The following is a 14,474-nucleotide window of genomic DNA, read 5'->3' on the forward strand; positions in this document are numbered from 1 at the left end:
AGTGATCCTATCGAAGTGTGCGCCATATGCTGTCAAGGAGAACCAGGGGCAGTGGCTCTCCAAGATCATGCATTTTCCATCCTAAATGTTGTTCCTGAGCCATTCAGATGTGCCTTTGGTTTAGCACCGTGTTTCTCAACCTTAGTAACTTTAAGATATGTTTAAGACTGCAACTCCCAGAATTCCCTAGCCAGCATGCTTGTCTTAAAGGTGCTAAGGTGTAGAAGCCCCAAGTTTAGCATGTTACCAGGTAAAGGCTTCCAGTTTTAATTTCAGCTATTACATCCATTGCTATTACTTTTATATTTTTATATAAATAACTTATATCATTATTCAGCTTTATGTAGCAAGATTCTTTTTTTTAGACTTTTTTTTAATGTTAGCTACTTGTAAAATTTGTTGAACTGAAAACTTAGCAAGAAGCAGAATTGTATTTTAAATCTTGTCCTATGCAAAAATCACCCTGAATATACAAAATGATTATGGTAGGAGACCACTGTGACAGTGGGGCTGTTCATATAAAGACCTTTCCCACACCTGCTACTCAATTCCCTTTTAATGTTTATAGAGGTATTAATAAAACACCACGTACCTTATAGGCAAGTAAGGGGCAAAATATGGTATCTTCCACAAATCTGTGCAATAAGCATACAGAGAATACAGGTAGTCCTCAAGACGACAACTGAGCCCAAAATTTCTGGTGCTAAGATATTTAAGTAAATGTTGCCCCATTTTTCGACCTTTCTTGCCACAGCTCTTAAGTGAATCACTGAGGTTAACAGTTATAAGTAACACAGCAACACAGTTGTTAAGTGAATCTGGCTTCCCCACTAACTGTGCTTGTCAGAAATTCACAAAAGGGGATTACAGGACCCCAGGATTGCAACGGTCATAAATATAAACCTGTTGCCAAGCGTCTGAATATTGATCATGTGACTGTGGGGATGCTTGCAACAATGATCAGTGTGAAAACCGGTCATGAATCACTTTTTTTCCACTGCTGTTCTAAATTTGAATGGTCACTAAATGAACTGTTGTAAGTCAAGGACTACTGTATTGGCAGGTGACTTTGGGATAACACAGCATAGCCTCATGTTGGCAAGCCTATGGAACGCGTGCCGGAAGTGGCACATAGAATCATCCCGTGAGAGATGCACGGCCTCGTTGGCACCTCGTCTACGTTCTTGTGCACACACACGCGCCGGTCAGCTGGCCTTCGCGCACGCGGGATCGCCAAAACCTGGAAGAACAGCATTCCATCGCACATGCATGAGCCCAGGTTTACATTGCGCACATGCGCAACACCCAGCTGTTTGTCGGGTGCACGTCTGTACCGGAAACTGGAAGTTTGGGTGCCGGCTCACGCATGTGTGATGGAACGTCTTCCGGGTTTTGGTCCTCCTGCACATGCAAAGATCAGCGAGGCTGGCGGTCCAGGCAGGATGGTTTTGCGTGCCGTTTCTGGCATGCAGGCCAGCACACAGTGATGTAATAGGTTAGCCATCATTGGCATAGCCTATTTCAATGTTTCATAGACCCCCAAGAAACCCCCAATGTTTCATAGCCTGGATATAGGAGGTTAACGTACTAATTTGGAAATGGACAATTTAAGTTCCGATCTCCGCACAGCAGTGAAGTTTGGTTCATTGTTTTGTGAGATTAACTGATGTCATAATGGTAGTTCTCTAAAAACAGCAGTTTATAAATTGAGAACTAACCTTGGAAACATGCCATTCCTCTCTAATTCATGACCTTCTGGCATAAATACAGTACATTCTCCCTTCACTTAACCTAAGAATTGTCTTGCTGTAAATTCCATCTAATCCAATAGCATTCTCTTCATACTACCAGTCAGTCAGAAAAGAATGGGCCATTCTCACAAGAAGTCTGTTTAACTAAGCCTAAAATACTTAGTTTAGGACTGTTTAGTTTAATTGTAGACAGGTGCACAGAAAAATACCTTCTCCTTACATTGTGCATTCAGTTATTTATTAAAAAAATATCAGTAAGATAAACTGGTACTTAGTCTGAAATCCTATGCATATCTGCAAGCAGTCAAAAAACATGTTCTGCTCCTGAGATAAAATTTCCTATCTATCACATTATATGATGGAATTAAATAGAAGAATCATATTATCTGTTGATGGTTTAGAATAATTTCCGTGGATTAATTGACTAAAACTTTCAGTAATGTGTTCACCTAATTTGTAATGAAATGCTTTTCTATTCACATTGACTATTTTATGTCCCTTACCAAGACTTCCAGTTAAAATTACATGGCATGGAATCCATCCCATTTGCTGACCAAGAAGTCTATCTTGCTGAAATGCCATGACGGCTGATGTTCTGTTGTGCTCGGAGCAGTAAAGCACATGCAACACACCATGCTTATGTTTATTAGAGTCAGGCTGAAGAGGTTATATTTATGACTGGATTAGCTTTCCTCCTTGCCTACAAATGAATTCAGGGTTCATTTTCTGAATGATCACATCTGTTTATATTCCGCAGACACCTGCATATCTTGAGATGACAGCATCTGCTTGAACGCTGTAATCAGTTATTTCTCAACAGAGGAATTGCCAATTTGGTAAATAAAGCTCATAATATAAAGAACATGGAAAATGTTATTACACTTGCCTAAGGGGAAAAAATACCCAAAGCAGGTAGATAAAGAAGCTTTGGCATCTTAAACTTTACAATGTAGAGCTCCTATAATGCAAATTTCAGTCAAAGGCAACCTGGCCAAAGACGAGTGTTCTCAAGGAAACAGTACCTGCAAGGGGATGTTTGTTTTTGTCTCCAATACAGCTTCATACTGTAGCTGCTTCCAGCATAGAAGAGAATTTTCTAAGATGCAAGCTGTCTCCTAGCTCCTCTAATTTTTTATTTTTATTTGTATCCCAACCTTTTTTAATAATAAAAGTTATTATCATAATAAAAATTATTATTTTAAAAAATAATTCAAAGCAGTGAATATATTCAAAACACAATCCTCCTCGTATTTTCATCACAACAACAACCCTGTGAGGTGAGTTGGGGCTGAGAGAGACTGACTGACTTTCGTGGCTAGGGGGAGGCTTGAACTCCCAGTCGCCTGCTTTCTAGCCTGGTGCTTTAACCACTTAACCAAACAGTTTCTATAGGTATCCCTCCTCTCATGCATGAAAACTTCTCTGAAATTTAAGATCAGGCAGCCTGTTACTGATTTACATTTGAATTTACCTGGGAACCAGATTCTTCAATAGAAGAACTGACGCTCAGTTTTTGAATTATTTTTTAAACTTCGAATAAAAAAACACCCGACAATATAAAGTAAACATTAAACACCCTTTATTGTTTTATTTGAATGCCTTGCCCATGGTTAGCCATACATATATACATACAGACATTATTCTGTAGATGTGTAATTCTAAAAAAAAAACCAAAAAAAACCCCAAGACACAAACTGAAATATTGGCTAACAGTAACATTGAACATTTGGCAAACTTTTGGTTTCTGTATTTTTCAGTGGAAGCTTTTGTTTAATATTCCATATTAGAAACAATATTTGCCTGCAGCACTCCTTTTTGTGAAAGGGTGTCAGAGGAAGGATTGTTGGCAACATACTTTTCAAGAGGATAGCTTTGCCCAAACTCATTTGGCCCTTAATTCCAAATTCAACCATTGCAACTGACCCGTAGAGGCATCTGTGCAAGGACACAGTGTGCTTTTTGTGCACTGCTAAAGGTAGAAGGCACTCACTGACAGCAGCACGAAACCGAAGATGATGCTGGCCTCTGAAGAACTTCTGCTGTCTTCACCTGTTTTAGCAGTTGGATTTTAATCAAAATGGACCAACAATTCCTGAGAGGGGGAGAACAAAAAGAGAAAGAGTAAGTGTCTTTCCAGTAACTGGATTGGCAATGTAACATAGAATGGAATGCAGTAAAATAATGTTTTATATTTCAAATCTTGAATGCAAAAGTTCTTACAATTTGTTTTGCATTGGAAAATTCTCCTGAAATCAAGAAACAATACTAAATTGAGATGGTGTTTGCTATTATTGCATCAATATCAACAGTCTCCTATGAAAATTTTAGTTTAATATCTGAATGAAACTGCTAGGATAAAGCTGCCTGTTTGGGATGAGGTCAATCAATCAGAATAGAGCTGGAAGGGACCTTTGAGGTCATCTAGTGCAGCCCCCTTCTCAAGAAGGAGACTCTATACCGTTTCAAGTGATTGTCCAGTCTCTTCTTAAAAACCTTCAGTGATGAAGCACCCACAACTTCTGATGGCAAGCTGTTCCACTGGTTAATTGTCCTCACTGTTAGGAAATTTCTCTTTACTTCAGGTTGCTTAATTCCAAAGTATCAAGACAGGACATGATCAGGGCGCCATACTCTGGGAAGTGAAGGCAGCATGGAATAGAAGACAGGCCTTTTCTGTTGTAGTCCCAATCAAATGGAGCAACTTACCCTTGGAGATAGGTTTGGATCCTTCCTTCCTGGGGTGGGGGTGGGGAGGCATGATTACCTTCAGTATTTTGATTTTTTTAAAATTATTATTATGTGTGGTTTGAATTTTAAGACAGCTGTTTGATATTATTATAAAACACCCAGAATCATGAGATGGGATGGCATCATGTCAATTAATTAATTAGAATTCTTCACTCTGTTGGAAAGGTGATTCATTCAGTACAATTACTTTTCATTTATGGAATGAATACAAAAGTCTTGAGCAAAACACTATGAAAGAAGGCTGACAGCATATACCTCAGTGGTGTGAAGTTGTTGTGTTGTTGTTTTTTTGATACCAAGATTATAGCAACGATTGGCCCCCGAGCAGTGGTGGGATTCAAATAATTTAACAACCGGTTCTCTGCCCTAATGATTTCTTCCAACAACCACTTCACCAAACTGCTCAGAAAGTTAACAACTGGTTCTCCCAAAGTGGTGCGAACTGGCTGAATCCCACCACTGCCTCTGAGGCTGAATACATACATTCCATTATCTGCTAATATTTGTACAAGCTTATTTCTCTCTCTCTCTCTCTCTCTCTCACACACACACACACACACACAGTATGAAAGATCAAGCAACAAAGCTTCGCCCCAGTAATCAAGGACACTAAGCAAGTTGTTAGGTGAAGGAAAGAAATCATAATCTACCCCTCTCCTATCCTAATCTACACATATTGCTGCTATCAGAGAATCTCTTTCTATAACCTACTTTCTTATAATCTGGTTTGAGATTTTCTAAATAAGAAATACTATATAAATGATTTAAACAAAGACTATCTTGAAATAAACAGGAAGTCCTTTACTATATCTCCAAACCAAACAGCCCACTTAATATATTGTTTCTCTTTTATTCCAATCAAAGTGAGTCCCTTGCAGCTCAGTGATCATGTTTCTGAGATTCACATTAAGAGGAGAAGGGAAATGAAGAGTTTGCAAGATCAGCAGCCAGCTAGAAAGGTTTCCGTCAATGAAGTGGAAAGGATAGACAAACTACTTCTATGGAGCTATAACAAAAACACAACCCAGAATCTGGTCATTCCATATTGACAAATGGTTATGATGTCTGACCTCTAGTTGTATCCTCAAGGAAATTCACTTTGGAAGTTCTAGAAGCTAACAGAAAAAGTGTCACATTGTAAGGTTATATTCTTCACAGATTCAAAGCTGGAGAATTTGGCTCCAGAAGCTATTCTAATATTCACTTCAAGTATTTTGCTGCATTTGTGAAGTGTTAAGATACTCATGATGTTCATCTTAAAAATATGGGAGTGTTGATTCTCCTCAAAAGATGTTGTCTCTTAAATCTGCAGCAACAATCTGCGTTCTTCTATTTTCAGAAACTTGGGAAAATATTATCAATTGGTATATTTCAACGAATACAATTCCTCAAGCTGAAAATTGTCTGCACAAATCTGGTGATGAGAGTTGTTGAAGTTAGATTATTTTACTGGCATTAGATTAACAAAAACAAAACTGCATCATAAACAAATTCTAGTCTTTAAAAAAGACGGAAATCAGGGACAGCCACTGGCTTCCTAATCTTCAGCTCATTTCCCCAAAGGTTGCTGCAAACAAAAGCTGCAGTTGATGGCACTATCAATCAGTAGAAGCTGCACTCGACAAGACACTTGATAAAATTACTTCTGAGAACAAGTTGTGGGTGGAAGGACTAATTACTATTTCTCCCTCATCCTAAAAAAGACAAGTTGGATTCATGAAGGTTATGGAACTGACACTGATTGGAAGCCAAAATGCTTTCAGTGCTCATTAGTCACTGCCAGGTCATTTAGAGTGACATAGTCTAAGGTCCCAGCTCCATCTCTTAGCCTGGACTATTCCAATCCTGAAAACACTGGTATAAGAATCATCCAAATACAGATAGTCCTCGATTTACAACAATTTGTTTAGTGACCATTCAAAATTACAACAACATTGAAAAAAATGTGACTTCTGACCACTTTTCATGGTGATGATTTTTGCGGCATCTCCATGATCAAAATTCAGGTGCTTGGCAACTGGTTCACGTTTACAACTGTTGCTATTTCCCGTGATCAAAAGATCACCTTTTGTGACCTTCTGACTAGCAAAGTCAATGGGGAAGCCTGCTTCACTTAACAACTATGGCAAGAAAGCTCATAAAATGGGACAAAACTCACTTAACCAAATGTTTCACTTAACAAATAGAAATTTTGGGCTCAATTGTGGTCGTAAGTAACATCCTTCTCTGACTCCAAGAACTGCCAAAACCTCATTCACTTCAATAGTAAATTTCAAAAGAACTATATTAGAAAATAGTCTCTGCAAAACAATGGATTGTTTTGATCTTACTTTTTGACAGCCAAAACTTCCCCTACCTTTTGTACTTTATAAATGATTTTTAATCCTACGCTTTTATGTTTTTTAATATTTATATTTCACATTCATTTGAATATTTCTACAATGCCATACTGGAATTATAATGCTTATAATAAATAGATTTAATCTACGTAGTAAAATGCAAGAAGATGTAATTTGTTTTCTCCTATTTCTTTGATGTCAGTTGGACATCTCATCATGCTGGTTGTTGTTCACATTTAAATCACTATTACTTGCAAGTCTAATGTGTGTCAAGTACCAGAGGCTTCAGACAAATTCTCCAACCCCATTGTCTAAAAGATGTAAAAATGTCCCTGGCTTGCATTTATTGTCGTGTAAATGAGTATAAGAAGGCTATGCTTGATGTAGAGTACTGTAATACTATTCTCTCCATCAATTATTTGAAAATGTACGTGCTGGTGCCAAATACAAGCAGATTTTCTACAATCTATAATGTGTGTGTGTGTGTTGCAGGTATCTTATCAGGCTATGCTGAAGGGCTAAATTGTTCTTCATTATTATATTTACCGTGAGGAAGAAGAGAAGCATTTATGGAATTATCTGGCTCAGGTGCCAAAATATTTAATACTGTAAAATATTGCCAGGTAGCAAAATGTCTTTGGTTCAGTTCTCTTTAAGGAGGCTGTGTTGCCAAGGTTCAAGTCCCCACATGGCAAGGCACAAACCATGAAGCAAGAATCATAACACAACTTCAATAAAGCATGTTTAATGCCAGGATTAAAAGTGAGGTGCAGAATTTGGAAATCGCAATAGGAATTTCCAGCCCTCATTTATAACTGAGTTTAATAAATCTCTTTGACCTGTTTGAATCCCTTGTTCTGAGGTATTCGGCAGCCTGGACCAAGCTGCAGTTTATGAAGCTATTTTTTAAAACTCCTGGTCTTTTATGTTTAACATTCTTACCGGCTCTAACACCAAGGTAACTTTCAATCCCTTTCAGGTGCAGGGAAGAGGTGTGCCTGATTGCAGAAATGGTTACAAGGCAGGATGCTGGCAACACAATTGACTCACCAATATGGGTGTCATGAGACATGCACATATATTTAATCTTTTCTTTGTTCTTAATTTTTGCTATTTTTAAACTTTAAAAAAATATAAAAACCCATGTGCCATTTTTGAATTAAGAAAATACTGGTGTATACATGTTTGCCTATTTATCTACCCACTCATATATTTTTTTAATACAAACTTCATATTCATCTCTTTTCTAGACAATAGTCATTATTTTGTTGTTCTGACCCTTGATAGTCGGGACATCATTTTGCCAGCATCCAAAATTATAATCAAACACCTCTGCCCTCCGTGCCCCTTTAATATCCTATCCCCAGCCCCAGATGCAAGTTTTCTCTTTCAAATATCATTCTGTTTATTTTGGTTCACTCTTCAACACCATCTAGACATTTTATAATCATCCCTTTCTTTTCTAAAACATTAGCTACTCCTAATTTTGTATCGCCTGCAGATTTGATCAACATCTCCTTTTACCCTGCCATATAAATTTATTAATCCCAATCTGCCAATCTTCCAAATTTTTATCCTTTTTAATTATTGGTATCATCTGGAACAGAAACAAAAATCTAGGTAACACATTCATTTTAATAGGTAACACATTCATTTTAATCCTTCCCAATAGGGATAACTGCAATTTCTTCCAGCCACTCATATCATTCTGAACTTTTGCCATAGCAAGTCATAATTATTCTTATAAAGTTTCTTGTTCGATGAGCTAATATAGACCCTAAATATTTAACCTTTTTTACTACCTCAAATCCTGTCATTTCCTCTAGTTTTTGTTTCTGTTGTATAGACATATTTTTAATTATCACTTTTGTTTTATTCTGATTTATTTTAAATCCTGATACCTTTCCATATTTATCAATTACTTCCAACAAAAATCTACTTGAATTTATAGGATTTGTTAACGTAACCACTACATCATCTGCAAAAGCTCTAACTTTGTACTCATATTGTCTAATCTTAATTCCCTCTATTTTCGTTAATTCTCGTATTTTATCTAATAATGGTTCCAGAGTCAAAACAAACAATAATGGTGATAAGGACATCCCTGTCTTGTTCCTTCGCAATCTTAATAACTTCTGTCAAACTACCATTTACTATAATCTGTGCTGTTTGCTCTCCATAAATCGCTTTAATTATTCTAATAAAACAGTCTCCAAATTGCATTTTCTCTATTAATTTAAATAAAAAATCCCAATGCAATCGATCAAAGGCTTTCTCTGCATCCAAAAAATAAGTGCTGCTGAAGTATTCTTCTTTTCCAAATATTCCAATATATTAATAATCTGTCTAACATTATTCCTCATCTGCCTCCCTTTTATAAAACCAGATTGATCAGTATGAATTCTTTGTTGTAAAACTAACATTAATCTATTTGCTATTATTTTACAAAATCTTATAATCATTATTTAAAAGTGAAATCGGCCTGTAGTTACCAGGTTTAGAGCAATCTTGCTCCTCTTTGGTATCAGTGAAATAAAGATGTTTTCCATGACGGGGTATTCCACTCCTAATTGTATCTGATTAAATAATTCTTTAAGTGGGCCTAATATTTCATCCTGTGTTTTTATAATAAGTTGCTGTAAGACCATCTGTACCAGGGTTTTCCCATTTTAATTGTTTAATTGCCTCCACTATTTCTCCAGTAGCTATCGGCCGATTCAGCTCCTCCTCTGTTCTAATGTTAGAATATTAACCTTATAATCTTTCAAATAATCATAAATGTCCCTATTCAATATTTTGTCTTTTGCATATAGTGCAGTATAAAATTCTGAGAATGCCTTTTAATTTTATCCTGTTGATATATCTCTTTACCTTTATATTCTATTTTTGTATGACACGTGCTTTCTGTTTCTTCCTTAAATTATATGCCAACCATCTCCCAGGTTTATTTGCATTACAAAAGGTATTATGTTTAGCATATTGTATATTCGTTGCCACCTGGTCTGCCATTAACATATTAAACTGACTCTGTAATATTTTTATAGCCTCTTTAAGTTTATGATCTTGTGGGTTTTGAATTAATAACTGTTGCTTCCTTTGAATTTCTTCTTCCAAATATCTACGCTGCCTTTGTTTTATTATTCCTTTGCCTGTTGTCCAAGTAAATCAATATCCTCTAATAAACGCTTTGCTCGCCTCCCACACAGTTCCTATAGGTGTCCCTTTGTACATATTAAAATCAAAAATTCTTTAACTGTTTCTTACAATAAGTTACATTATCCTCATATCTAAACAGATTTTCATTCAACCTCCATGTTCTACCACCTTTTTTCCCTTGTAATAATTCCATCCATACTGGGCTATGGTCAGTTAAACACCTCGGAAATATCTTCATTTTTTTCACCCTAGAAAGCAAGTCATTAGAAATTAAAATAAAATCAATACGTGAAAAGATTGATGCCTATCAGAAAAAAAGTAAAATCTCTCTCATCTGGATTCCGTAACCTCCATATATCTCTAAACTCAAAGTCTTCCATCATTTCAAAAAGGATTTTGGTAATTTTGCATGTATAGGTATCTTCTTGGAGGAGGTTCTCTTATCCTTCTTGTATCAATTACTCCATTCCAGTCTCCTAATAAAATAAACGAACTATAATCCCAGAGGGTCAACCTCTCATGTAACATTTTGTAAAACTTTTCTTGTTGCTGATTAGGTGCATAAATACCTATCAACAAAGTCTTTTGGATCTATCACCAGTTCAATAGCAATAAATCTTCCTTGAATATCTGCCTCAATTAACTTAGCTGGTATATCCTTCCTGATATATACAACAATTCCATGCTTCTTTTCCAAAGCTGATGCAACAAAATGGTTACCCAATTTTGAATTAATTAAATATTTTTGGTCTGATAATTTTATATGTGTCTCTTGCAAACAAATCACATCATTTTTAAATTGTTTCAAGTAGTGAAATATTTTCCTTCTTTTCTGAGCTGAATTCAAGCCATTAACATTCCATGACAAGATTCTATTTGCCATTACTGGCTTCCTGAAGCTTTGAAGCAGACAACGGAAGCTCCTCCTCCGGTATCTTCCGTCTAGCTCCTCCCACAGCTTCCATACTGGGATCCTGGCTTTTACTTTGAGACTGTTGCTCTTCTTTACGCTTAAGGGCTCCTCTTGTCACCCTTTGCTCTTGTGGTTCCTCTAATACTGGCAGCAATGAAGGCTCTTGGATCACCATGCCTTCTTGAATCTCTTGAAGTTTTTCTATCACTTCTATTTCGACTTTCAAAACTGTAGAAAGAAAATCCTTTGCCTTTAAAACAGTGTCAATTCTATATCTCCTTCCTTGATAGAATACTGTCAGTCCAACTGGCACCTCCCATCTGAATTGAATCTGATGTTTTTTAAGTTCTTGTGTAAAAAAACCAAATTCCTTCCTATCTCTTAACATCTTCGAAGGAATCTCTTTCAGCACCTTCAGCTCCTGTTCTCCAATTTTTAAAGTTGTCTGATATGAAACTTGCAGAATCTGATTTCTCATAGTCCTTTTCACAAAATAAACCACAATGTCCCGAGGAAGCTTTCTCTGTCTTGCAATCCAGGAGTTAACTCTATATATTTTATCAATTTGGTAAGCTACCTCTTGGGGTTCCACTTCAATAAATTCAGCCAATGCTTCTGATATAATTTTTCTTAAGTCTTCTCCTCGCTCTTCTTGCATACCACGGATTCTAAGAGCTCCTTCCGTAAGTTTATATTGTAATATCACAACCTGATCTTCATTTTGATCCACTTTTTTCTGAACACCTTTCATTTTGTCTTCTAAATGCTTATTTGACTGAGAGATCTGTTGCATTTCCCCTTCCAATCCCTCAATTTTTTTACTCAGTCCTTGAACTGCCATGAGAATATCTTCTCTTATTTTTGCATTAAAATTCTCCATCATCTCTTTTTGCCTATCTTCAGAAAGTTTTAATTGTACTTTCAATATAAATATATTGTAATTCAATATATTTAATTGTACTTTCAATATAACTTTCAATATATTCAAGACTTGGTTCAGATCCCCTTCTTCCAGAAGGCTTTAAAGGTTTAGCTGCCATTCTGTCTTCAAAAGAATCAGGAATTTAAACTTAACAACTTTCCTTCCCTCCTTTCAGTATAAAAAAAACTCCATTTGTAACAATCCACAAATAACGCTACTTTATCGTACTAAAATTTTTTTACTTTCACTTTCAGACGCCATTTTAAAAGTCAATTAATCAAAGACAAAGAAAGGTTTCAGGTTTCAGAAAGGGAGTCGGTACTTGCCGTGCTGATTCTACATCAAAGATCGAACGCTTGTGAAATTCCCGTCTGCTTAGAAAATCAATCAATTTAATAAGTCCTTTTGAGCAGAAGCGACTCTCCTACTCCTTTTTCCTGATAAAAAACAGGAGCGTGTTTGAAGTTGGAGGGAGTGGAATTCGGTGGGACCATAAATCCAGGAAAATTCGCTCTTAAGAGCAAACCCCCTGTCAGATCTGCCACTTTTCCACAACTCTGCATAACCCCCTTTTTCCCATAGGGTATGCTAAGCTCAGTGAACAGTGATTTTTTCTGTTTCACTGACTTTTACAATCTTCTAACACGGAATGCTCTGTTAGAGCACCCAGCAGGAGCGGTGACGTCACTGGAGCCTCACTTCTGACCACTTTTCATGGTGATGATTTTTGCAGCATCTCCATGATCAAAATTCAGGTGCTTGGCAACTGGTTCACATTTACAACTGTTGCTATTTCCCGTGATCAAAAGATCACCTTTTGTGACTTTCTGACTAGCAAAGTCAATGGGGAAGCCTGCTTCACTTAACAACTATGGCAAGAAAGCTCATAAAATGGGACAAAACTCACTTAACCAAATGTTTCACTTAACAAATAGAAATTTTGGGCTCAATTGTGGTCGTAAGTAACATCCTTCTCTGACTCCAAGAACTGCCAAAACCTCATTCACTTCAATAGTAAATTTCAAAAGAACTATATTAGAAAATAGTCTCTGCAAAACAATGGATTGTTTTGATCTTACTTTTTGACAGCCAAAACTTCCCCTACCTTTTGTACTTTATAAATGATTTTTAATCCTACGCTTTTATGTTTTTTAATATTTATATTTCACATTCATTTGAATATTTCTACAATGCCATACTGGAATTATAATGCTTATAATAAATAGATTTAATCTACGTAGTAAAATGCAAGAAGATGTAATTTGTTTTCTCCTATTTCTTTGATGTCAGTTGGACATCTCATCATGCTGGTTGTTGTTCACATTTAAATCACTATTACTTGCAAGTCTAATGTGTGTCAAGTACCAGAGGCTTCAGACAAATTCTCCAACCCCATTGTCTAAAAGATGTAAAAATGTCCCTGGCTTGCATTTATTGTCGTGTAAATGAGTATAAGAAGGCTATGCTTGATGTAGAGTACTGTAATACTATTCTCTCCATCAATTATTTGAAAATGTACGTGCTGGTGCCAAATACAAGCAGATTTTCTACAATCTATAATGTGTGTGCGTGTGTGTTGCAGGTATCTTATCAGGCTATGCTGAAGGGCTAAATTGTTCTTCATTATTATATTTACCGTGAGGAAGAAGAGAAGCATTTATGGAATTATCTGGCTCAGGTGCCAAAATATTTAATACTGTAAAATATTGCCAGGTAGCAAAATGTCTTTGGTTCAGTTCTCTTTAAGGAGGCTGTGTTGCCAAGGTTCAAGTCCCCACATGGCAAGGCACAAACCATGAAGCAAGAATCATAACACAACTTCAATAAAGCATGTTTAATGCCAGGATTAAAAGTGAGGTGCAGAATTTGGAAATCGCAATAGGAATTTCCAGCCCTCATTTATAACTGAGTTTAATAAATCTCTTTGACCTGTTTGAATCCCTTGTTCTGAGGTATTCGGCAGCCTGGACCAAGCTGCAGTTTATGAAGGCTCTTTTTTAAAACTCCTGGTCTTTTATGTTTAACATTCTTACCGGCTCTAACACCAAGGTAACTTTCAATCCCTTTCAGGTGCAGGGAAAAGGTGTGCCCGATTGCAGAAATGGTTACAAGGCAGGATGCTGGCAACACAATTGACTCACCAATATGGGTGTCATGAGACATGCACATATATTTAATCTTTTCTTTGTTCTTAATTTTTGCTATTTTTAAACTTTAAAAAAATATAAAAACCCATGTGCCATTTTTGAATTAAGAAAATGCTGGTGTATACATGTTTGCCTATTTATCTACCCACTCATATATATTTTTAATACAAACTTCATATTCATCTCTTTTCTAGACAATAGTCATTATTTTGTTGTTCTGACCCTTGATAGTCGGGACATCATTTTGCCAGCATCCAAAATTATAATCAAACACCTCTGCCCTCCGTGCCCCTTTAATATCCTATCCCCAGCCCCAGATGCAAGTTTTCTCTTTCAAATATCATTCTGTTTATTTTGGTTCACTCTTCAACACCATCTAGACATTTTATAATCATCCCTTTCTTTTCTAAAACATTAGCTACTCCTAATTTTGTATCGCCTGCAGATTTGATCAACATCTCCTTGATCCCTCCGTTCAAGTTACTAATAAAAATAATC

The 14,474-nt window shown here is 36.4% G+C and overlaps 1 protein-coding gene across 2 annotated transcripts in view; it reads right to left on the bottom strand.

The window, feature by feature from the left end:
• Window positions 1–3,315: 3,315 nt before the first annotated feature.
• The window catches only part of CHCHD6 (coiled-coil-helix-coiled-coil-helix domain containing 6), a 297,977-nt gene continuing 286,818 nt past the window's right edge, over window positions 3,316–14,474 (bottom strand). For both annotated transcript variants that reach the window (XM_058169863.1, XM_058169862.1), the window contains one exon: window positions 3,316–3,843. In XM_058169863.1, the coding sequence (XP_058025846.1) occupies window positions 3,820–3,843 (24 nt within the window). In that variant the 3' untranslated portion in view covers window positions 3,316–3,819. The remainder of the gene's footprint in view (window positions 3,844–14,474) is intronic.

Source organism: Ahaetulla prasina, chromosome 2, assembly GCF_028640845.1.
Source record: "Ahaetulla prasina isolate Xishuangbanna chromosome 2, ASM2864084v1, whole genome shotgun sequence".
In the NCBI taxonomy this organism is placed as follows: domain Eukaryota; kingdom Metazoa; phylum Chordata; class Lepidosauria; order Squamata; family Colubridae; genus Ahaetulla; species Ahaetulla prasina.